At 54.7% G+C, this 23,555-nt stretch overlaps 8 protein-coding genes across 8 annotated transcripts; 3 read left to right on the plus strand and 5 right to left on the minus strand.

The window, feature by feature from the left end:
- Positions 1-197: 197 nt before the first annotated feature.
- On the plus strand, positions 198-4,759 carry gpt1 (UDP-glucose:glycoprotein glucosyltransferase; the record flags this gene model as incomplete). Its single annotated transcript, XM_037325839.1, has 3 exons — positions 198-331; positions 393-1,569; positions 1,622-4,759. The coding sequence occupies 3 exons, from the start codon at positions 198-200 to the stop codon at positions 4,757-4,759; spliced, it is 4,449 nt and encodes a 1,482-aa protein (XP_037175689.1).
- Positions 4,760-5,075: 316 nt separating this feature from the next.
- Positions 5,076-7,542, minus strand: rhp54 (DNA repair protein rhp54; the record flags this gene model as incomplete). Its single annotated transcript, XM_037325840.1, has 2 exons — positions 5,076-7,479; positions 7,541-7,542. Coding segments are annotated over 2 exons (2,406 nt in total).
- Positions 7,543-10,306: 2,764 nt separating this feature from the next.
- CGCA056_v010594 (putative methyltransferase) lies at positions 10,307-11,218 on the minus strand (the record flags this gene model as incomplete). The annotated part of the gene is made up of 3 exons (XM_037325841.1): positions 10,307-10,876; positions 10,939-11,104; positions 11,157-11,218. 3 exons carry the CDS (start codon positions 11,216-11,218, stop codon positions 10,307-10,309), a joined length of 798 nt encoding a protein of 265 aa, XP_037174916.1.
- A 301-nt stretch (positions 11,219-11,519) lies between these two features.
- Positions 11,520-12,467, minus strand: Slc25a29 (Mitochondrial basic amino acids transporter; the record flags this gene model as incomplete). Its single annotated transcript, XM_037325842.1, has 1 exon — positions 11,520-12,467. One exon carries the CDS (start codon positions 12,465-12,467, stop codon positions 11,520-11,522), a length of 948 nt encoding a protein of 315 aa, XP_037174917.1.
- A 29-nt stretch (positions 12,468-12,496) lies between these two features.
- On the minus strand, positions 12,497-12,826 carry CGCA056_v010596 (uncharacterized protein; the record flags this gene model as incomplete). Its single annotated transcript, XM_037325843.1, has 1 exon — positions 12,497-12,826. The coding sequence occupies one exon, from the start codon at positions 12,824-12,826 to the stop codon at positions 12,497-12,499; it is 330 nt and encodes a 109-aa protein (XP_037175627.1).
- An 834-nt stretch (positions 12,827-13,660) lies between these two features.
- On the plus strand, positions 13,661-14,155 carry CGCA056_v010597 (uncharacterized protein; the record flags this gene model as incomplete). The annotated part of the gene is made up of 1 exon (XM_037325844.1): positions 13,661-14,155. One exon carries the CDS (start codon positions 13,661-13,663, stop codon positions 14,153-14,155), a length of 495 nt encoding a protein of 164 aa, XP_037174918.1.
- A 750-nt stretch (positions 14,156-14,905) lies between these two features.
- Positions 14,906-15,868, plus strand: gliT (Thioredoxin reductase gliT; the record flags this gene model as incomplete). Its single annotated transcript, XM_037325845.1, has 1 exon — positions 14,906-15,868. One exon carries the CDS (start codon positions 14,906-14,908, stop codon positions 15,866-15,868), a length of 963 nt encoding a protein of 320 aa, XP_037175697.1.
- A 4,402-nt stretch (positions 15,869-20,270) lies between these two features.
- Positions 20,271-21,032, minus strand: CGCA056_v010599 (uncharacterized protein; the record flags this gene model as incomplete). The annotated part of the gene is made up of 1 exon (XM_037325846.1): positions 20,271-21,032. The coding sequence occupies one exon, from the start codon at positions 21,030-21,032 to the stop codon at positions 20,271-20,273; it is 762 nt and encodes a 253-aa protein (XP_037175702.1).
- Between the last annotated feature and the right edge of the window lie 2,523 nt (positions 21,033-23,555).

The raw sequence follows: 23,555 nt of genomic DNA on the forward strand, positions 1-23,555 counted from the left end.
TTCTCGCAACAGCCATGCGCCAGACACCATAAACAATAATCAGGCGCCGTTGCCTTTTTGGGAAAATCACAAGCAGCCTCAAACCACCTTACTTATTTTCTACCAGGACCACAGACACCTTCTGGCAACCACCAACCGAAAAGCACCCACCTTCCCGGAGGACAGCCCGCGCAGGCCGTCGCAATTCCTCCTACACAATGGTGCGCCCGTACCAGCTGCCAATGGGCATTGCCCTGACGCTGTTGGCAGCCTCCAATGTTGCAGCTGTACCCTCCGTCACTGTGGACATGAAAGCGGCCTTCCCGTCCGGTCCCTACCTTCTCGAGCTGCTGTAAGTCGCTTGCCCGGGACCCAGAGTCTGTGGAGCTGCAGGACTGACCTTAAATTTCCAGAGAGACTGCTGCAGGTGAAAACGCAACATCTTACTTTCCTCTGCTCGACCGCGTTGCTAGCGGACATTTCGCCGACTCCAAGACGGACAAGGATGTTTACGACAAGTTCCTCCAGGTCCTCCGCGACGATGGACACATCACCACTCCCGACGCTCTCTCCACCTTCAAGCTGGCTTTGTCCCTGAGAACGGCTGCTCCACGAGTCGAGGCTCACTATCAATACTACCGGACCGCTGTCGAGCCAAAGCTCGAGTCTGATACTCAGGATGGGTGTGAGGTGTGGGCCGAGTTGGGAGGAAAGCAATATTGCACCCCGGCCTTGGACGCCCCCAAGGACACCAAGTTGACTGAAGCGAAAGCTTTGCCCTTCGACCGGACTTTGGGTTCAGGAAGCGAAGCCGTTCTCTACGCAGACCCCACGTCACCTGGCTTTGGTGCATTTCACAGTGCCCTGGCGCAAAAGGCCCGCAATGGCGAAGTAGAGTACCGCCTGCGTTACACGAAGCCCGCCGGCAGCTACGAGGAGGCGCTTCCTGTGAATGGTTACGGAGTCGAACTGGCGTTGAAAAGAACCGACTACATCGTCATCGACGATCGCGAAGCTCATGGCGGTGACGATGCTCAGAAAAAGATTACCTCCGAGGAGGTTCTGGATGCTGCAGAAGAGGTGACGGATCTCAAGCCTCTCGCAAAGTCGGAGCTGGAACAGCTAGGTCTCAAGGCGGCTTCGTTCGTAATGCAGAATCAGAACCCATTCGAGGCTCTCCTCAAGCTCACTCAGGACTTCCCCAAGTTCTCCACCTCAATCGCCGCTCACAATGTATCGGAGAAGTTCCTGGCCGAGCACCAACTTAACCGCCAACAGCTGGTGCCAAGCGGTATGAATGTGCTTTGGATCAACGGAGTCCAGCTCATCGAGCGCCAGATCGAGGCCTTCACCTTGGTCGATATCCTTCGCCGCGAGCGCAAGCTTATTGATGGCGTTCGGGATCTGGGCTTCTCGGGAGGACAGGCTGTTGCGCTCCTTGGTCATCCCAAGGTCGCCGAGTCCAAGGCTGACGATGAGCCCCCGCGTTTTGACTGGACAGATGACATTGAAGAGGGGAAGGTTATAATCTTCCTCAACGACCTGGAGAAGGATGAGCAATACGCGAACTACCCTACGGAATTGATGTCGGTGAGTAAAGGGCCAATTTTACGGGGGTTGTAACTCTCTAACCTGCTTCTAGCTCCTCCAGCGCGTTTACCCCGGCCAGCTTCCTCCTATCCGCCGAGACATCTTCAATCTCATCGTTCCTGTCGATTTCTCCAAGATCGAAGATCTCAGTGTGGTATCCCAGCTCAACACCTTCGTAAAGCGCAAGCTTCCCCTGCGGTTCGGTCTGGTTCCTCTGACTCCCACTGAGGAGTCTGTCGGTGTTGCCAAGATTCTCTACTATCTCCTTGACAGCTATGGCATGGAAGCCTTTGTTGACTACTTGGATGCTGCTTTGCAAGACTCCAAGACAGACAAGGCGGATGCAGCCTGCTTTGAGAAGGCCATCAAGGACCGGGAACTTCTGCACGAGGCTACCGCTGTTGCGTTCGAGGATGTTCTGCAATCAGAGGGTGCCCAGCAGGTGATCAAGCTTGCGCAGCAATGGGCCAAGAGATTGAACGCTAACACCCCAATTCCACCTGTCTTTATTGACGGTGTACCTGTGCCGCGTGAAGGCAACTGGCTCCAAGCCATGAGCGTCAAGGCTGCCAACGACTTGCAGACCATCCAAAGGGCTGTCTACATGGGTATGGTTGACGAAGAGATGTGGATTCCTGACTTCTTCATTGAGAAGGCACTGAAGCGACGCAACACATACATCTACCCGGAAAACGACAAGTCCCTGAAGATCTTGGATGTCAACAAGATCTACACCGACCATGACGACTTGTTCAACAAAGTTCCAGTCATTGAAGCCTACGCTGACTCCACAAAGGAGAACTGGGCAGTGTTGACTGTTGTTGCTGACATCACAACTGACGCTGGAGCTGATCTTCTCCGTTCTGCCTTAGCGTTCCGTCGCAACAACCCCGGAGTTCGCCTGGATGTAGTCCACAACCCGGAGAACCCTGCCTCGGCCTCTTCTGTCAACAAAGCATTGAAGAGCAGCGACAAGCTTGCTGAAGCTGAGACTATTGCCGATATCAAGACGATCTCTGAGGCAGCTGACAGCGACTCTGATGCGATCTATGCTGCAGCCCTCAATGATTTCCACTCTGTTGCTGCCATTAAGCCTGGGTCAAACCTGCTCATTCTCAACGGCCGCATCGTTGGTCCCTTCACCGCCGAGGAGCCTTTTGAGGCTGATGACTTCCAATACCTGCTCGAGTTCGAACAAAAGGCTCGCATTCTCCCCGTGTACTCTGCTGTTGATGAACTCGGCTTGACCGACAAGATTGCGGGACCTCTAGCGGCTGCTAAGATCACCTCTGTCACCGCCCTCTCTAGCATGTCTGACTTGCCTGAGGACATCTTCGAAACTGCGCCATCTGTTCGTGTCAGTGCCTACGACACCTGGAACTCTACATACACCGCCATCGAGATCGGAAACCCGGAGACCTCGAGCATCCATCTGGTCGGTCTTCTGAACCCTGCCAGCGAGCAAGCCCAGAGATGGGCCCCCATCCTGAAGGTCCTTTCCGAGCTTGAGGGAGTCTATCTAAAGCTTTTCCTCAACCCGAAGGATAAGATCGACGAACTTCCCGTCAAGAGATTCTTCCGCTATGTCCTCGACTCCGAGCCGACTTTTGACGAGACCGGTAAGGTGCGCGCCCTCGAAGCCTCCTTCAAGGGTCTTCCTTCCGAAGCCTTGCTGAATGCTGGCATGGACGTGCCTCCATCTTGGCTCGTCGCCCCCAAGGTCTCGGTTCACGACCCTGACAACATCAAGCTCAGCTCCATCAAGGCCAACGTCCACGCCTCCTACGAGCTTGAGAGCATTCTTATCGAGGGTCACTCGCGCGAGGGCAAAGCTACCCAACCTCCTCGCGGTGCCCAGCTCGTACTTGGCACCGAGAAGGAGCCTCACTTCGCAGACACGATCGCCATGGCCAACTTGGGTTATTTCCAGTTCAAAGCCAACCCGGGCTTTTACAATATCCAGCTCAAGCAGGGTAGAAGCTCCGAAATCTACACCATTGACAGCATTGGCGCGAAGGGATGGAACCCCGTCCCCGGTGACGAGGGCACCGAGGTAGTCCTCATGGATTTCCAGGGAACCACGCTCTACCCTCGCTTGTCTCGCAAGCCAGGCCACGAGGAGTCGGACGTCCTCTTTGTGGAGGAAGACAACAGCCTTGTCGGTCGCGGTCTGAAGCTTGCGGGAGGCATCCTGGGCAAGAAGACCAAGTCTATCTCAGACGAGGAGCACGCGGAGATTAACATCTTCTCCGTCGCAAGCGGTCACCTTTATGAGCGCATGCTCAACATCATGATGGTCTCCGTGATGAAGAACACCAAGCACACGGTCAAGTTCTGGTTCATTGAGCAATTCCTCTCTCCCTCCTTCAAAGATTTCATTCCCCACCTGGCTGAAGAGTATGGCTTCAAGTACGAGATGGTAACATTCAAATGGCCTCACTGGCTCCGCCAACAAAAGGAAAAGCAGCGCGAGATCTGGGGCTACAAGATCCTCTTCCTCGACGTGCTCTTCCCCCTCTCCCTCGACAAGGTTATCTTCGTCGACGCAGACCAAATCGTCCGCACCGACATGATCAACCTCGTCAACCACGACCTCGAAGGCAAACCCTACGGCTTCACACCCATGTGCGACTCCCGCACCGAGATGGAAGGCTTCCGCTTCTGGAAGCAGGGCTACTGGGCTAACTACCTCCGTGGCCAACCGTACCACATCTCCGCCCTCTACGTCGTCGACCTCCGCCGCTTCCGCGAGCTCGCCGCCGGAGACCGCCTGCGCCAGACATATCACTCCCTCAGCGCCGACCCCAACTCCCTCGCAAACCTGGACCAGGACCTGCCGAACCACATGCAGTTCCAGATCCCCATCCACAGCCTGCCGCAGGAGTGGCTGTGGTGTGAGACGTGGTGCTCCGACGAGTCCCAGCGCGAGGCCAAGACGATTGACTTGTGCAACAACCCGCAGACCAAGGAGCCCAAGCTCGACCGCGCTCGTCGCCAGGTTCCCGAGTGGACTGTGTACGATGATGAGATTGCGGCATTGGACCGCAAGCGCAAGGGTCTGCCAGCCGAGGCGCCCAAGAAGGAGGATACCAAGGTCGAGAGCGACAAGACGGTAGAGGAGAAGAACACCAAGAGCCGAAACTGGGAGGAGCCGCCGTCCGAGAAGACGCATGTGATAGATGAGCTATAGATGGAGGAAGTTGGCTTTCGTTTTTCGCATTGCAGAGCATACACACACAGCATTAGAAGCAACAACACGAACCTACATTGCATAGATTGAAGCTCGATTGGTTTGAACAAGTGACTCTTGAGTGTCGTGAAGTAGTATTACAACATGAAGCAAATGATCTATTTGAACCCGGCTCGCCATGATTGCCAGCGTTCCAAAGCAAAGTTCCAGAGCACACGCCCAAAACACCATCGCCGATCCCAAAAAAATTGACTCCGAGCACGTCTAACGATCCGAACCCAGATCGTTCTAATCATAATCATGCAAACAACATCGTCTAATGCGAGATGTACTGGAACACCGCTGACACTTCTGGCTCACCGCACTCTTGTCTCAGCAGCAAATCTTGGATAGGCTTGAGCCCCTCGTTGACGAAATGGTTCCATGTGCTCGTGTCGCCGTACAGCATGGCAGGCGATTTGATATACTGCCTGCCATCAGGCTTGCACCGCTTACACTTGAAGGTGTCGTGGGTGTCTGAATTGGTACCGGGTCGATACTGGAACAGTTCGCGCAGACTGTCCAGAGAGAAGTGGCGCTCGACGTCCTCGGCGGAGTCGACGACGCAAGAGGACAACGACTGCTTGTGGGATTGACGCTGGAAAATCTTCTCCTCGATAGTACCCGTGGCAATGAAGCGATACACGAAACAGTCCTTTTTCTGACCGTCACGCCACACACGAGCCAGAGCTTGCTGGTCTGCTGCAGGGTTCCAGTCAGGGTCGAAGAGGACCAGGCGGTTGGCGCCGATAAGGTTGAGACCGCAGCCACCGGCCTTGGAACTGAGAAGGAAGACAAATTCCTCGCCCTCTGGGTTGTTGAACTTGTCGACGAGCTTCTGGCGCTTATTGACGTTCATGGTACCGTCAAGACGGAGACATCCATAAGCCCTTGAACGGCACAGCTTCTCGAACAAGTCAAGGGTGGAGGTGTAGTTGCTAATGAGCACAATCTTGTCGTTCGTGTCTTGGCGGATACGAGCCAGCATGCGATCAAGCACCTGCATCTTGCCCGAGTACCAAGGCTTGATATCCCTATCACGGCCACGCGCTTCTTTGGGAACGTAGTCTTCAGGGTAGCAATTCTCTGACCCAGGCAGATCGTCTCCAAGGTTAAGCAGATCTGGGTGATTGCAAAGCTTCTTGAGAATGTTAATGGCCTTGAGCGGCTGACTGCCCTTTCCACGAAGAAGGGCCTGGATGTTCGGACTGGTGATGAAGTAGTTGTAGAGGTCGAGCTGGAAGGGCGCAAGATTACAGAACACCACGTGCTCGTACTTGACCGGGAGATACTTGGAGAGAATGTCGTTGGTTCGGCGAATGATGAATTTGTTGACGATACCCAGCAGCTCGGACAAACATTCGTCTCCCTTCTTCCTGTCAGCCTCGCTGGCGTCGGCATCTCGTCCACGCAAAATTGGCAGCTCAAACCGCTTGCGGAATTCCAGACGACTTCCAAGCAAATCGGGATTGGCAAAGCTGATGAGAGCAAAATACTCAGACAAATCGTTCTGAATAGGGGTTCCGGACAAGATGACTCGCCGCGTGACATTCAGGTTGTTGAGTGCGCTAAATGTCTGGCTGTCTCCGTTCTTGAGTCTGTGGCCTTCGTCGCAAAGCATCAGGCCGATTTTGGTGTGCTTCAACTCCTCGACATTGAGACGAAGCGTCTCGTAGGAGACGATGATTACTGGTCGTGTAACGGATCGGCCGCTGGCAATAGCCCACTGGCGCAGCTGCCGCGTCAATTCCTCCTTCGATGCCTTGCCGTCGATTGCAAAGGGTGTGATGGCATCAGCACCCAACCACTTGACCAACTCATTCGCCCAATTGCGGACCAAACTGGACGGGCATGCAACAATAGCCTTCTGAATAGTAGACTTGCCAGCGTCGGGAGACTGCTTGAGCAGAGTCCACAGGAGTGTAATGCATTGAAGCGTCTTGCCGAGACCCATCTCGTCGGCCATGATGCATCCGTTCGCCTTCTCCTCGATCATGCCAGTGACGCATCTGTACATGAACTTGACACCCTCGACTTGATGCGGTCTGAGTACCTTGGCTAGCCTTGGATCAATCACGACAGGGACCCTGGGGTGCTCTCCCTCCACCTTCTTCTTGATTCCAAGAATCTCCGACAAGCTCTTGTGTACGAGAGGCGCGTCAATCTTCTCGGGCTCCGGCTCCTTCTGTTCCTCCTTCTTCTCAGGCACCTTCGGCTTGTCATCCACAGTGGGGTCGTAAAGTACGATTGAGAATTCGCCACTAGGGTCATGAAGAGGCTTCGCGACAAAGACAGCTCCTGTGCGCAGACCAAGGGTTGGCGGGGGTCGATTAGGGTTGAAGGCGGCCGAGTTCTTGTTGATGAGAGGTATGGAGAAGGCCTTGCGGAATATCGTCGACTTGTCCTTTACTTGGAATACTGGGAACTTGTTCGCGTCCCGGTTGGCTAGGGCGAGTCTGTCGGCATTGGTCCAGGGCTTGTCCGCGTCGACGGCTCCATCAGCGCCCTTGTAATCAACCTTTCTCTTCTTTCGCGCGGGGCGATCGGCAGAAACTGTTCGCGTCGCGGATCCGGGGCACTTGAAAGGCTTGTGCAACTTGTCAACGGAATGAGGAGTTGGCCATCTCTTAGAAGGGACATTCTCCTTGTTGGCGCCCGGGGTGGCGGTGACATCGGCAGTCCTATGGAAGGGTCCCATTAGCAATTGGCGTTCAGACGAAGAGTTCAGACGATAAAACATACATTTTGGGCCTCGATTGGCACTTTCGCAGGCCTGCAGATGCAAAGTGTTCAATGCCCTAGTGGTCGTTGCAGAAGGCAGGGAGTGGCGGACGAAGATGGAGGGGAAGAAAGTGTCCCGGTCCTGGTTGTTGATCTCAAGAAAGCGCGACTCGACCCGCGTCGCCACTCAAACACGCAGTCACGTGAGATGAGCAGGCATCCGTCGCACTAGTGCCAAAAGGCCCCCCTCCGAGTCCAATCAACACATTGCCGCACGGTGCACTCCTCGGAGTCACTGCAGCTCCACTTGCTCAATTGTCTGTTGCCTCTGCTGTTCAGGTCCTGGAGCCCAGATACTCACTAGTCTTGCGTGTTACTCAATCTTCATACGCGAAACCATCAAAAGTTGGAACGATACAGTCCTAGCCAACATCCGAAGGATTTATCATGCGTGAGAACCAGATTGGCGTCGCGTTAGCCTTCTTTGTCCTAGAGATGCAACTGACACTTTTCGAGGGCCATACGTGGCTACCCAGCTCGTGATGCATGAGGTCGTCGATGGAATTTGAGCTAATGTGCATTCTCGGACTTTGAGCGCCGGCAGAATTCTGATATATACCAAGATAATTATATAAATGCAGTTGCCATGCTTCGAGATCAATAGAGAGCGCTCCATTTTCCATGCAAGCCACAATGTCGGCCTCTCACGATGGTTTCCAATATAGCACGTCTATTGGCATTGGTAGCCTTCGCCTGGTCCGGATACTCCACTGCGGAGGCTCCAAAACTCAGCCGTTAGCTCTTCTCCTCGAAGAACACCCTCTGACTAACCTGCCAGCATACAACGCCCTCTCATACACATGGGGCTCTCCTGTCGCAACTCAAGATCCGGACCTTCATCCAGTGACAATCCTCCTCAACGGCCGCAGCTTTGATGTCTTGCCAAACCTCTACGATGCCCTCGTTTGGATCAGAGCGCGCAATGCATGCGATCTCTACTGGATCGACGCAATCTGCATCAACCAGGCAGACACCACGGAGCGCGGGATACAGGTCGGCATCATGGACCACATCTATAAACTGGCCGCTCGCGTCGACATCTGGCTCGGTTCCGTTACGGAAGATGACTGCCCTGCCGAGGTCTCACGGCTCGTCAATACAATGGCAGACAATACACGCGCTGATTTCGAATACACCTCCGAAGACACCTTATTCGACGATGCCACGCGGAGAAGATATGGCCTGGCAGATGTGTCAGAAGACGTCTGGTACGCCTTCATCGCCTTCTTTGACAGAACATGGTTCAACCGTGTCTGGGTGGTCCAAGAAGTGGCTCTCGGCAAAGACGCCTGCGTGCTCTGGGGTGACGAAGTCGTCCCCTGGGAAACCGTCGCGTACTGCTCGGACTTTCTATACGACAGCCGTCTGTACGAACAGCTATCCGAGATGCTCTACGAGAATAACCCGACTGTCAAGGGCAGCCACGTCGGCAGCAACTCATCGGGCATAGTCGCCATTCAGCGGTGCAGGCACGGCATCCTGACCGGCTGGGATGGCATGACGCTCGATCACATCATCGTCGGCGGTCCCGCAAGTCTATCTCAAGACGGCCGCGGCAAAAGCTACTGCGCCGGTGCGCTCCTCTTTCTCATGCTCCGCTTGACCTGTTGCGTCGAGGCAAGCGATCCCAGGGACCACGTCTTGGGGCTCATGGGCATCCTCAATCTCCTGCTCGACCTCAGCGGCCGCGAACGAACGGAGATACAGCCGGACTACCGCGCCTGCTCGACATCCGTCAGCGTATTCATAGACACAGCCGTGTTAATCTTGGAGGACTGCAAAAACCTCACACTCTTGACCGCCGTTCCCGATGACGCAGCCAAAGAGGTCTCTGGCCTTCCCTCCTGGGTGCCAGACTTTGCAGCCAGCGGACCCTCCGCGTTCCTAGGGATGAGATGGCCACCAGGCGAAGCATACTTTGACGCCTGTCGCTCTGTGCCAGCTGACTTTCGCATCTCGGACAACAGTATCCTGCATGTGAAGACATTCTGTGTCGGGACAGCCTCTTTGCTCGGGGGAGTCTACTCGGAGCTGGCCGTGATTGGAAGCTTCTCGCAATGGGCCGACTTCCTCCTCCAATGTGACCTGGTCTACGGCCCAATCAATCAGTGTCGCGTGGAGGCATTTTGACGAACACTGATCCTCGACCGAGACGCCTTCAGCCACCCAGCGCCGCCAGGCTTGCAGAAAGCATTCCACCATTGGATTGCGGATCACGTAGTATGGGAAGTCTACTGTGCAACGAAGAAAGGGGCCGATCTGGCGGAGTATTTCAACCGCCTGGAGAGCATCCAGAGACTCGCCGAATCGGATGTGAGCCAAACCGTACCGGACCATGAGGTGATCAAGGGGTATCTCCAGAAGCTCAAGGAACTCGACACACGGGAGGATATAGAGGGTCTCTTTGACGGCTTCAGACATCACTGCCAGGCGTACGTCAACCTTGCGTTCGAGACGTTGTGGGATCGCTGCCCTTTCACTACAAACACAGGATATCTCGGGCTCGGGTGTCAATCTTTGAAGCTAGGTGATTCGCTCTGGATAGTTGCGGGATGTCCGTCACCACTCGCTCTCCGTAAGATTGCAGGCCAGGATTCGGATTCTGTTCGTTACAAGTTACTAGGAGAGGCCTATCTTCACGGCATCATGCATGGGGAGGCCGTCAGCGAAGTTGTGCTGTGGGAGTACATAAGCATCAAATGAGAAAAAATATGCGAGGTACCCGTTCTACTTCTTCACCGCAGCCGCAATCACCATCTTCCTGTTCAAGCCCCCTGCCTTCCCAGAAGCCTTCTCGGGGATGTGGCTAACCTCGTCATTGACAATGTACACAAATTTGCCCTCGCATCCAGCGCCCCCAAACCACGTCCGGAAGAGTTCCTCGTCAAAAGCCTGATGGTTCGTGGTTTTGAGTACCTCGGGCATATGTCCTTCGTGAGAGTGACTGTGACCATGCCCCTGGGCCCCATGCACTACAATAGCCTGCGCCGCCGTATCCGAAGTTTCCTCTTCGACGTCAATACCCTCAACAGCGATGAGAACGCCGCCGGGTTTCAGGCAAGCCGCAAGACGAACCAGCATCGCAGGCGGGTCGTCGAGGTGGTGCAGCGCCATGGATATGATCACAACATCAAACGGCGCGGGGCCAGGGAGGGAGGCGTCGGTCATGAGATCGCCAGCGATGGCGTGTGCCCGAGAAGAGTCGTATCCCAGACGTGTGGCATTCTTGTTGAAGCGCTCCACGATTGCAGGTGCGACATCGATGCCGAGTATCTCGTCGACGAAGGGATCCAGTGCCTGCGTTTAGGTACCTGCGTTAGCCAGCGTTGGATATTTGGCAGCAGCAGAAGAAAGCATACCCAAGATGCTCCTCCATGAGCGCAGGCGTAGTCCAAGAGACGGACCGGGTCGGAGGCATCGCGGGGTCGGAGACCTAGATTCGGGGCCCGGGTGCGGAGGAAGCGGGTGAGTTGCTCTGCGAAGACTTTGAGCCAGTCTTCCTCGTAAAACGAGTCGGCATTTTCACTGGAACTTGGTCAGTCATGGCAAAATAGATCAGACGCATCACAGCGCATACTCCCAAAAGACGCGGTTGAGCTCCGCCAGAGATATGGTCTTAGGCTCGACTGATGTGGTCATGACTGCGAGAGTGTATGATGAACGGTGGCATATAACAAATGGTCTATTGTATGTGGTCCTTGATTTGAGGCATCCTGATCTTTTGTTCAGTATCTCGGTTCTATCTTTGATATATCAACGCATTGTCTCCATCTTTCTAGACATTTTTGTCACCGGAGAGTATTCGGCAACTTTCCCCTCAGACAGTAAGCACGGCAACAATACGGGGACATCTACCCAGCCATCAAGGTAGATACAAGAAATCTCTCCGACAAGCGTTACACGTATCACTCCAAATCGGAAGGTCGTCAAATAAGCACACTCACATCGGCTGTCCCACGTCGAGAGCAGCAGCAGGCCGTCTCCGGCCCTCGCCCATCTCGTACATGGCCCACTCGTAAACAGCCCACTGAACCGCGTTGACGATGAAAGCCCGGACGCTACAGATAGTTAGACCCCTGAAGAAGACCTTCATACCGCCCTCACGGTACGCCTCCCGCGCAACCTGCATCGCGCCGGCGCGCTTCGTGGGTTCTGAACCCTGGGCTGGTAGTAGCGGGGCGGCTTCCGCTGGTTTCTCAAACGCTTGGGTCTGCACCCGCGTCTTGATGACATCGAGTGGGAAGATACTCGCCCACGTAACAATTCCTGCGAGCCCGCCGCAGAGAAGTACCTTGGCGGCTTCCTCGCGCAGATTTGTTTCCCCCGTCGCATCAGCGGTGCCGACACCCATCCAGCGCGTACTGAGCTCATAGGACCAAAAGTAGAAGCCGTACCCGATGCTGTCCCGCAGCGCAGTCACGACACCGCCAAAGTACAGACCCCTGATCCCTTCAGCACGCCAGACGTCCTTGGTGATGGCCCAGCTGGATGCTGGCGGCGAGGACAGCTGGGCGCGACACTTGATCAGCTCCGTAGGTGTGCTCACCACCCATGTTGCCAGACCACCAACAGCTCCTGCGATCCAAGTTGTCCAGAGACTTGATTTGACGTTGAGAGCGGAATTGAGCGCGGCCTCGGTGCGGTTGTACGAGACGAACAAGAGAGCGTTGAGGGCGCCATAGCCGAGGATGGGAGCAGCGGAGCCAGTGACCAGCGAGGCGGGGGTCTCGAAGTGACGGATGTATGAGGTCGCTGCAGCGGCGGGGATCTGCCCCGGTGGAGGAGCGGTCGGAGGGGCTTGTCGGCGGACCTTGAGAAGGTCGAGGGGATTGCCGATGATGATGCCGACGGCACCGCTGATGTAGCCAGCCCAGAAGTCGGCGGACATGGTGGCAGGCGAGTTGTGATTGGTCAGGTCTAGGTCTGGCGGTACTGGTTGCGGTTATCAGGGTGGCGGAAGTGGTCGACGCGGGCCTGGGATATAGCAATGACGGTGATGATGCCGAGGTAAGAGACCATCCACGCACCACCTAGACCGGCCCAAAAGCGGGCATTCTTGACGGGGTTCGGATCGGGCTTGTGGCGGGAGTTGAGGTAGCGGAAGTGGAGGAACTGGGAAGTGACGGCACCAAAGATGACGGAGTGCCAGTTGTCGGCGAACCAGACGGAGGCGGGGGAGGGAGGGTCGAGCGGGGTTCGACATCCGGGGAGGGGAGGTTGAGGCGGAGACGGAGGATGTTCTGACATTGTTGCGGGCGCAGCGGTGGTGTTTCCGGTTCTTTGGTCGGGTGCTTTGCGGCCGAGATCTGGATCCACTGTTAGAGATGCGAGCACGTGAAAATGCGGCACTCGATGGTCATGCTGCCATGCGAGCGGCGTGTCGTCATATGCGAGGTGGAGGTCAATTGCGCTCGAGAGAGGTGCGCAAGCAATTGGCAAGTTGAAGGATGGACGGAAAGCATGTTGTTGGCGACATCAGGTACGGATACGGGCAGTGGATTCCTGAGGGAAACACAGAGATGCCTGTCGTCGCCTGATTTTGTGAAATGATTGGTCCACCACTGATATCTCCGTCAGTACCTAAGCTGAGGTAGGTGCCCGCGTGTGCATAGTACGTGCCTGTCCTGTGCCTTGGGTGGACACAGTGTCTGCCTTCCCAAGGTAGGTCCACGTCCCTTCAACCACCCAGGTGGAGACTTACTTACCGAAGTTGAACTTCTTCAAAGGTCAGACTTCAAACTTCGAATGGGGACTTGTATGGGTAGTGTACATTGCTCGTATTCCTACAGGGCCTCATGTGTCTACAAAGCTCATGGCCATCGCCAATTGCGCTGAATTTACTTACCACCAAGGTCGCCAACGTCGCTACCTGGCTCATGCTGCGCAGAGATGGCTTCGCAAGGTCCTTACCAACGACGTGTATATAAGACGCCGCCCTCGGCAGTTCTCGAGCCCGTTGCTCATCCTTAATTCCCAAGTTGATACCAGCTACTACACAATCAATCCAATCTTTGCAACCATGAGGTGCTACCATCTGCCTGATCGTTCCTTCGCGCCGACGTTGACTCTGGCACCATCTTGATGCAGACCGTCTCTCAGAGCGACCCCATTCACGGTGGCTACGACAACTCTTCCCCTTCTGGCGGCCTTCCCTCTATGGTCACCGTCACCCTTCCAGCTGGCTCTGCTCCCGGCAGCATTCTTGGATGCTACAGCGACCTGGCGCAAGCAACTGCTTCTCCTGTCTCTCTCGGCTCTCCTTCTGTGGTTACCTTGTGGCCCACTGCCCGGGGCAATGCGGCTGCACCTGCTGCTCCCACCGCTGCTGCCACTGCTGGCTCTGGCTTACTTCCGACTTTTGACTCTGGCTTTCAGAATCCCGCTGGCGCAGCACCTGTCACATTCACTCTCAGTCATCAGTCGTTACTCTCTGGCCTACAGCTCAGACCCATGCCGCTGTACCTGCTGCTCCCACCGCTGCTGTCACTGATGCTGCCACTGCCGTTGGCTCTGCTCAGCCTGGCGCAGCGAGCACCAGCTCTTGCACATCGACTCTCACACCGCAGCCCATGCTAACGGCAGTCAGCTCCTCGGAACCCAGCTGGACAGCTCACAAGCACCCTGCTTAATGTTAGTTCCGAAGCTGGAAGCGACTCTGGCAATAGGCTTTGTGCCACAGCCATCATCAAACTATGGAGTCGAGTCGGGCTGAACTGGGAGTAAAGTTTTATGGCCGTGAGGGTAACATATGTAACGAAAGATCAATACAATCATAAAACTTGAACACTTTGTTACAAGGTTTTATAATTGCTTCATCAAGAGGAATGTTGTTTGAATGTTTGAAGGTCCTGGAAATGGGAGATCGTAATGACTTAACGACTCTCTTCTTTTGAAGAATTTAGAGTCAAGGTCTTAGAGAACCGAACTTCAATTCAGAGCCCGGCGGAAACTTGTTATGTAGCAATGTACATATTCATCGCATAGCTCTCCCGACTGTTTGCAGCCTCCAGATTTGTCAGGACCTTCTTCTCGGCGACATTTCTGCCGGCCCGGCCATGCGACCCATATCCGACCCGGTCTCGGCGACTTTCCGCCGTAAGTCTCCCGGGATTTCGGAGACATACACTACGGCCTCGCGCCGACAGCAAACACAACAGTCACTTTGTATATAATAAGGATGAATTGTCTTCCAGAATAGCAGCTGTTTTTCTGCGCACGCAAACACATAAAAAACCTATATACATGGCCTCACTATATAAATCACTTTACAAGACACTCGCATCTTCTGTACTGCTAAATCAAATATTTTCAAACACAACCGCACCAATGCTTCACGACGTCCTGATCATCGGTGCCGGTCCTTCAGGACTGGCCGCCGCCACCGCCCTCTCCCGCCAGCTCTACACCTCCGTCGTCTTCGACTCGGGCCTCTACCGCAACGCCCGCGCCAAGAACATGCACAACGTTCTCGGCTTCGACCACGTCCCGCCCCCCGTCTTCCGCGCCAAGGCCAGGGCAGACATCCAGGAGCGCTACTCCGCCACGGTCACCTTCGCCGACGTGGCCGTCACCAAGACCACCAAGCTCGACAACGGCCTCTTCAAGGCGGAAGACGCCGCGGGCAAGGCGTGGTTCGGGAGGAAACTCGTCCTCGCCACCGGCGTCACGGACATCACGCCCGACATCGAAGGTTACGACGACTGCTGGGGCCACGGCATCTTCCACTGCCTCTTCTGCCACGGCTTCGAGGAGCGCGGGTCCGCGAGCGCAGGCATCATCGGCGTCGGCATGCTGGCAAACGTCAAGATGGCCACGCATGTCGGCTACATGGCCCGTCCCCTAGCCAAAGAAATCATCATCTACACCAACGGAAACGATGCACTCGCGCCGGAGCTTTCGTCCCTACCCGCATCGCCATTCAAAGTAGACACACGAAAGATTGCCAGGTTGCGCATGGGTGAGAAGACCAACGTAATCATCACGTTCGAAGATGGCACTGAGGCCACGGAGGGCTTCCTTGCTCACGCACCCTACACCAAGCCCAACGGGCCATTTGTGGAGCAGCTTGGGCTGGAGGTGGCGGAGAATGGTGACATCAAGACGTCGCAACCGTTTGGGGAGACAACCGTTTCGGGCGTCTACGCAGTTGGTGATTGTGGGAACATGATCAAGGCAGTTGCACCCGCAGCTACGAGCGGCTCGATGTGCGCGGCGGGCATAGTGGTGCCGTTGCAGAGTGAGCCTAAGATTGAGTTGGACGTTGAGGACGTGGAGAAGTTGTTAGGATAGACCATTCGTTGAATTACTATTTTCCAAGATCACATAGACTTATAGAATCAAAACATTCAAGTTCAGTTAGGGGTTTCAAATGGATCATTGAGTGCAAGAATCGAAGATTTGTTGAGCTCGACATAAAGTGGGCAAAAGGCAGCTCCTTCCCGCCTATATTCAGCGAAGCAAATGTAGAAATTGGTAGAGACTAGGTGATTTTGAAAGGGCCAAGGTCTCAGGGTATTCCACCAGCTTCCATCTAATCTGCAGCAAGCATATCTCAGCAACACTCACACCTTGAAGCTCTTGCCTCGCGTAGCCTTTCGTCGGCGTCGGTGCACACGCCCCATGTTTGAACCCCTTGTGTCTTTGAATAAACAGTCGCTGGGCATGTGATGATGCCGAGTCGGCCATCAGGTCATCCCTATCCTGGTCTCCTTCACAAGGGGGACAAGCACACGACGGTCCGCCGTTGCATGCAACCCACGATGGCACATTCGACCGGGTGCCATCCGCAAAGGAACACTCCCTTGCACCCAGTTCCCTTCTACGCGGATGTAAATCATCACTCAGCTCAAGGCAACAAGATTAATTGGAACAATTCTCTCGCCGTCTTCACCGCCTCCAACATCCAGGTACGCAAGGAGGCCACCACACCGGGCCCAACAACGTTTTGGGGATTGATCCAGACAGATCAGGGGTTTCTTCTGGTCACTATGGTCATCAATTCTCTCAAAGCCATGTTACATGAGCATTGCCGGTAGCTTCACTCGACTACAGATGCAGACATACGTGACATGGACTCACCGATCTGCGTAGCATGAAGCATCTCCGCCCCCAGCTGAGGATGAAAAGGGGGGCCAGCGCTGCTCAGCAGGCTGAAGGATTCCACATGCCTCTTACGTTTTGGCGCATCTCAACACCCGTCAAATACATCGGAAATGATGTACGGTTCGGTATGCAGCGGGCGGAGGAACTTGACAATCCGGTCTTGTCCACAAGGAACTTCGTTTGGAAGTTTGAAGTGGGACAACACGACGTGATGAAAGGGAGTAGCCCTAGAAACGTGAGAATCAATGAAATGTAGAAGACCAAAGAGCAGAGTCGACACCAACATCTCTGTAACATCTTCTCCTACGACCATTATGCTTCTTATTCCACATTAAAACACCTTGTAACGGGCATTCTCAAAAATGTTAGTGTCACCGCATTCGATCCCCTTGCTTTCCAAAACTCCCGAGACTCCTGCATGTACGGCCCGACTTCATTTGACATGCACTAGTGCCCACATCGCCCCTCCCCGTCGTCGCATGCCGTGAATTAGGCAGCAGAATTAACTACCCGCGCTCTCCCGACCGCATCCGAACCGAGAGAAGCAACACCAGCAAATCAAGAAGTTCTCTGATATCGCTTGGAACGCCACAATTAATGGATGTGCGATGAGTTGTCGGGTATGGCCCATGTCTGAAGGATGTTTCAATGGACGATGGGCCCCTATTGTTTCGTGGGAACTCCCCGAAGAGGGACCCTCTGATTTTTTCCAGTGCTTGAGGAACAACTTTTCCTGTGGGCTCCCGTACACCCTGACCCGTTATTGTTGTTCTTGCTATCATAGTCTCTACTGTTGTCGTTGTCGTCGTCGCTTCGATCGTCGCTTTTGTTCCTACCATCGTCGTCTCTACTACTGTCGTCCTAGAAATATGATGTTCTCAGAATTATTAGTAACTTGCTCCAGACCGCCTTGAACCCATATTCCTGTTTAAGGCGTCATTACTTAGCATGCGACCTTTCTAAAATGGGAGTTGCCCTCGGGAACCGGCGGACATCTCATAAATGCTTGACAGGGCGACACAGCCAATTTCCTTAGCAGCAGCAACCTCCAGACATCACGAAAAACCATATGGAATACTACAACCTCAAATATCCTCAATGCCACCATTATCATCCATGTCTCGATAATCCCGAGCCCAGCCCTGCAGGAATCACCCAGAAATAATCGCCAGCTTTGGCTGGTGTTCCATCCCGCGCTCCCGCCGGGCCCATGGCATCAAAAGCCACCCTCCTCTCAACCCTTCTCGACAACTCTGAGTAATATCCCCCGATCCTCAGACCAGGCAAGCAAATCCGTGTTCATCCCCCATCAACCCGTGACGGAGTTTCCCTCGCTGAAGCGCGGTCTAGACACCCGTCCGACTCTCCACCCCCCTCCCGCGAAACGAAACTCTATCAAGTAAAACAACATGGCGGGTCTCCTTGTTTTTGTGAGCATTGAATAAGCACTAGGATTGTGTCCAGACGGAGTGTTCTGGACTCGGTCGTGGTCGAGAAGGAATGAAACTCGGGGCACTGGATGGGTTCTATTCATCATCAACTTGACGTTTTCCCAAAGGCTCTGATATTCCCAGTATTCGTTTCACCGGGATTGACGACTGACACAAGTCAGGAAACTCGTCATTTTGTTACAGCGGCATCATGTATCCGAATCTGAACATTACTCTTCCAATGACATAGTTCATCTGCAAGACTTTTTACCTAACGTGTGCTAAGACTCACCACGGAGTTTCCTCAAGACTCCCAATGCCCTTGTAGCAAACCATCGACCGCCAGACGTAGAGCGCAGACCGGGATTATTCGCAAGACCTAGCAATGCTGTTCTTCTCTCTAACTCATAGCATTCCGAGACCGACCTCCATGGATCCACAATGAGTCTTAGTACTGCAAGTAACGTTGCCGCAAACCGGGGCATGCCTCCGCATAAACCTTTAAGCTTCACCACCAATCATGCACTAACACCAGGAACCCCTTCGCAAAATTTCCCCACAGTCCAAGACTTCACATGAGAAAAAGGTTTCCCTCGGAAGGGCTGGTGAGTGTGCAGTGTCTCCTCTCGACGATCATGCGCGCAGATCATAGCAGCAGGAACAGAAAAATAAGAGTTAGGTTTTGACGGGTGTCATCCCATCACATCCCCGTCGGCTCACGGGATGAAACGGTGAGGCCGCGCGGGGCTTCCTCGACGTGGGGGTTCCAGCCAGCATCTAAAATAGAGGTCGTGTTTGAGTCAAACAGACATAATATCATGGTCACGCTGCCGTACAAGATTGAGAGAGCGGTTTTGTGACAAGAAAATAGAACTGCTGGTTTAGTGTCCCGGCCAAGGTGCAGGCTTGTCGAAGCCCAGCAAGGCGGGCGCTGCAACCAGGAAGCAAATCATGCACGGAGCGTTGACGGAGAGGGAAGGCGCCCGGCAAAGTCCATCTGGGACTCTGCAGACCAAATGAGGTACGCGATGGCGAAGGAAGCATGGCGCCATGAGGTGAGATGAGACGTCTCGGTCCCGAAGACAGAATGTGGCGCTGACGGACCTCAGCTCGTTGCCTTGAGATGGGAAATTGAAGGAATGTAGTAGCCGCCTGGCAGCCGTTGGCCGCCGAAATTGATGGTAGCTGGCGCCGTGAAGGCGCGGGAGCTATGACGGCGACGGAATCCTTTTTCGGAGCATTCTCCAAAACATGACCGGGACTTGCCCTGAGACGGTGTTAGTCGATGGCGACCGAGCTGCCAGGATTTCACGACCGCCGGCCAGTTCATCGAGTAGATGCAACTGAGGACGCCCCCAGCCAGTAAGCCCTTGCAGACCGAGTGGTCTCTCTCGATCCGACCGCGGATAACGGGGTTTTGTGGGATAATCTGCGCCAAAAAGCTGCCCGAGTCTGGTTTCCTGGCCCATGAATCCGCGACGCTGGTGACGAGAGTCAATGATAGCGGAGAAGGGCGGAAACGTTTCAAGCTGGGCGGAAAGCCGCAACCCCCTCAGCTTTGGCTGGGCCTCGCGCCTTGTGGCGTGCTAATTCCCAGGGTGTCAACCCCTCAGCTGAGAACTACATGTAAGTAGGCGCACACCCTTGTTCCAGAGATGCGTCATTTGGTAGCGCTCAGAGATATAGTTCAATATTCTCCTCGACAATATAAGCGGGGATATTGTCATATAGTAATGCCCTCGTAGCTAATGCTGGGGTCGCCATGAATAGACCAAGGCGGAAAAAGAGAAAAGACTCCTCCGACTGTCAATTGCCCCTTTGGTGACCGGATAGTCATGGAATCGATGACTTAATGCACGAGGAATGCGAAGTGGTGTGCCACATCAATCAGACAAATTGTTGAAGCTGTTGAATTATTATGTGAGGCCGGCTGGTAGATGATCACTACCGCTGCCTGTGCCGAGCTGAGAAGCGCCGGCTGTATGGGATATATCCTCCAAAGCGACCCATCAAATACGCCAATTCACCTTCCGGACAGGTATGCTTTTCAGATCGATGTCGGGACCTAACATTTCCCTCCCAATCCCTATAAAACTTGCAGAATGACGCCGTGTGCCATGCTGAACTTCATCAATAAACGTCTCCATCTCCAACTGCATTCAGTTGAACAGAAAGAGCTCTTCAGATCTTGTGGTCAAAGACCGATGTAGGCGGGGGCTTGCGTACTCCGTCATAGGTGAAACCAAAACACTCGGGTTGTAGACGGTGGCGCTGGTCAAGCTCATGTGAGGATCGTCGTGTTCAGAAACAGCCCAGCCTGCCGACTGCCTGTTGTTCGACTGAACTGGTGTTTGTGGCACGGTTTCTGCCGTTGCGGTAGCAGATGCATATGCAGAGGATGTGAGCAAGTCGTCCGCCAAGGGTGCCGTCTGCTGTCTCTCCCCCTGGTACCACCATTGGTCTTCGAAGCCATTGTCGACCGTCATCATGGCTGCGGAAAGGGCTTCCAATTCGTATTTCCTCCCGGGGTCTTCTCTGTCCCGAGGGCGAGGGGCTGGTGTAACATTCGCCAAAGACACATCGCGGAACTTCATGGACAGTTCGGATGAGTAGTCGTCAACTTCTGAATCATCGGGCATGCCATATTCTCCAGGCCATGAAGAAGCGGACCAAGGAAGCTCATCCTCACCCAGTCGAAACCGCGAGGGAACTTCGGGGAGGGCCTTCCAGTAGTCAGGAGCGCTTGTCGTCGGTGCTCGTGGGCGTTGGCGAGGTAAAGCCGAGCTTCCCAGAGCGTCTGGTTCCGCGTCCCAGGGGCTGTCGTTCCAGGGAGGGGGTGCTGAGCTGCCTCGTTCATGGGACGAGCCTGATGAGCGGCTCTCTTGTCGGGACTGTCTTCTCGGTTCGAGATGGGGTGGCATTGGTGGATGTTGAGGTTGGTTCTGCTGGTGTGCGGGTGGTGAAGATCGCGTAGGCTGGTAGGCTTGGTAGGTGGGCGTATTGAGGTAATTTGTAGTTGGCGGTGGCACTTGTCTAGGGAAATGTTGGGCACGATCGCGCATACCCCTTGAGACGTAGGTAACGGAGTGTTGGTTAGGGGCATGTCTTGGTGAGAAGGAGACCCCAAACTCGAAATGGACGAATATTTGGGGCCGGCGGCTCGCAGTTGACGCCATGTCGATATCGATATCGTGGTCCGAATCCAGGTCCAGATGATGCAAATGAGGTGGGATAGGTTCTGTCCTCCAACGAGTGGCCATGGTTGGAGGGGGACGTGAGCGGTTGATATGGGGCGAGGAGGGCGGCCGAGGAGTGGGTGCTCTAGACTCGACGGCGGTCTTGACTAGCGTGGAGGTAGAGACAAAGCGGAGATGCAGTCGGATGAGTAGTACCGCAAGTCAAGGAATGCTTGGTACGGCGAGGAGCGGTACGATGCGGTACGGAAGCAAGGAGGGAGGGTACTCGTTGTCTGCAGTTTGTGCCACGACGGGACCGAGCTTTGGGTCTGGGCGCTAGGTAGTGTCAAAGGTCTGAGGCGTGTGTTGCAATGATGGGCCGCAGATAGCATGAGGCGAGGGGAGGTGTAAGATCAGATGCTGCGGATCATGGCTTCGTTGGACGGTTGGAAGCGGAAGACTGGTTTAGAAAAGACAGAGAGGCGGAGGCGAGGGTGCCCAGACTAATAGACCATCACACGGCGTGTTGTTGTTGTTGTATCTGAGGAGATGGGTGAATCTGGGGTCGAGGGATCGTGGTCGTGGTCGTGGTCGTGGTCGAAGCAAGCAGAGCCGGGGCAGGGTGTCCGAGGGATGTGGCAGAGACAGACAGAGGGCCCCCCCTGTGCAGTGCAGTGCTGGTGACCTGAATGAGGCGGGGAGGCGTGAGACGACGGGTAGAGGTGTGAGGCGAGGTACGTTGGTACTTTGGCTTGGTGTTGCCCTTGATGGTGGAGGGGAGGGTAGCTGAGGCAGCAGAATAAAACGCCGTGCGAGTGACCCGTATCTGTGGGTAATGACAAGTCGCTTGCGGCTAGGAGGCAATCGGGTAATAGCCGGTTGTAGTTTGCATTTCGTAGATAGTCGATTGATGCACGGCACGTCCCCAAGAGAGGAAGCCGGGAGACTTGTAAGTTGGGCTGTACATACGTCCCGGAGGGCTCAAGCAATGACATGACAGCAAGCAAGCAAGCAGTCAGTGCAATGCCGTACAGCCCCTCGGCGCCTCGTTCGTCTGGCGAGAGCTTCAGACGAACTGGACTGAGGGCCACGGGCAAGGTGTAGGTACCTTAGTTCGAGATGAGCGGGGGACCACTGAATACGGCCGAACAGAGTCCATGTGCAAGAGGTAAGGAGACGGTCTCGGTTGGCTCCTCTTCTCTCCCAGACCGTGTACCCATGGTATGGTCCAGGCAAGACAGCGCAGCTTGGCAGACTAGACTTCCATTGCGAAGGAGGAACGGGGCCGTACCTAGTGGGTTGACGGAAAGAAACCGTCAGGTTGCCGTTCCTGCTGCCAGCTTCGCCTCGTCGCGCGGACGGAACGAGCGAACGGACAGGCTTCTGCATGGCAGCAGCGGGTGGTCTGGAAAGGAAAGGAGACTGCAAAAAAAGGCGGAATGGAATGGCGTGGCTTAGGTTGGCCCAGCTTACCTACTTACCTCACCTCACCTTACCGTAGGTGGGTTGGTGAAGGATGGGAAACCTGGGCGACGACCACTCTGCGGTGCTGCACTCTCACATTGCGAGTCGGTGGAGGTACGTACCTCCGTGCCCTACCTTACCTACCTTAGTAAGTAAGGTCACATACATGGTACCTAAGTGTCCTTCACCTGTGGGCAGGTTTGTCATTGGCTCCAGGCAGAATCAGTGACCTACCTAGGTACCTCACGTCTAAAGAGTTGACAATGTATCCCGTACGTTGAACAACACAAGAAAAACAAAACCACAACCCAGGCACCTTGTCTTCGCAGAGATCACGGTGTGTTGTGTGGAAGGAGAATAAAAGATGCATGGCATTGGGGCCCAGGGGCATGGAGGGCTCCAGATGGAATGCCACCAATTTGGCATTCGATACCCTGCTGCCATTGGGTCTTTCGGTATGCCCAGCGGGGGTTCTCCCACTGTCTAGGGTGCCTCCAGGGACCGTACCCTGTTTTGACTCCCGCTGCCCCCTAAACGAAATCCCCAGACCCGTTTTGGTATCCGTAGGTACCTTGCCCAATCAATCTTTCCGTCGAGCTGCCTGCCCGGTCTTCAATTTGTCGACGACGGCCTTCATTACACACGCCGCATATTTTTGCTTCATATTCCGACTTTTCCATACGACATCAAGCTATCAAGGCGACGCAACGGCAATCGCTGCTTGGGTCTCCGTGTCTCGTGCATGACCGTGTCGTTGCCCATGTCATTCGTGTTCGAATACTTAGCTACCTTGCCTAGCCACGT

Source organism: Colletotrichum aenigma (genome assembly GCF_013390185.1).
Source record: "Colletotrichum aenigma strain Cg56 chromosome Unknown KSG_Cg56_contig07, whole genome shotgun sequence".
Lineage (NCBI taxonomy): Eukaryota > Fungi > Ascomycota > Sordariomycetes > Glomerellales > Glomerellaceae > Colletotrichum > Colletotrichum aenigma.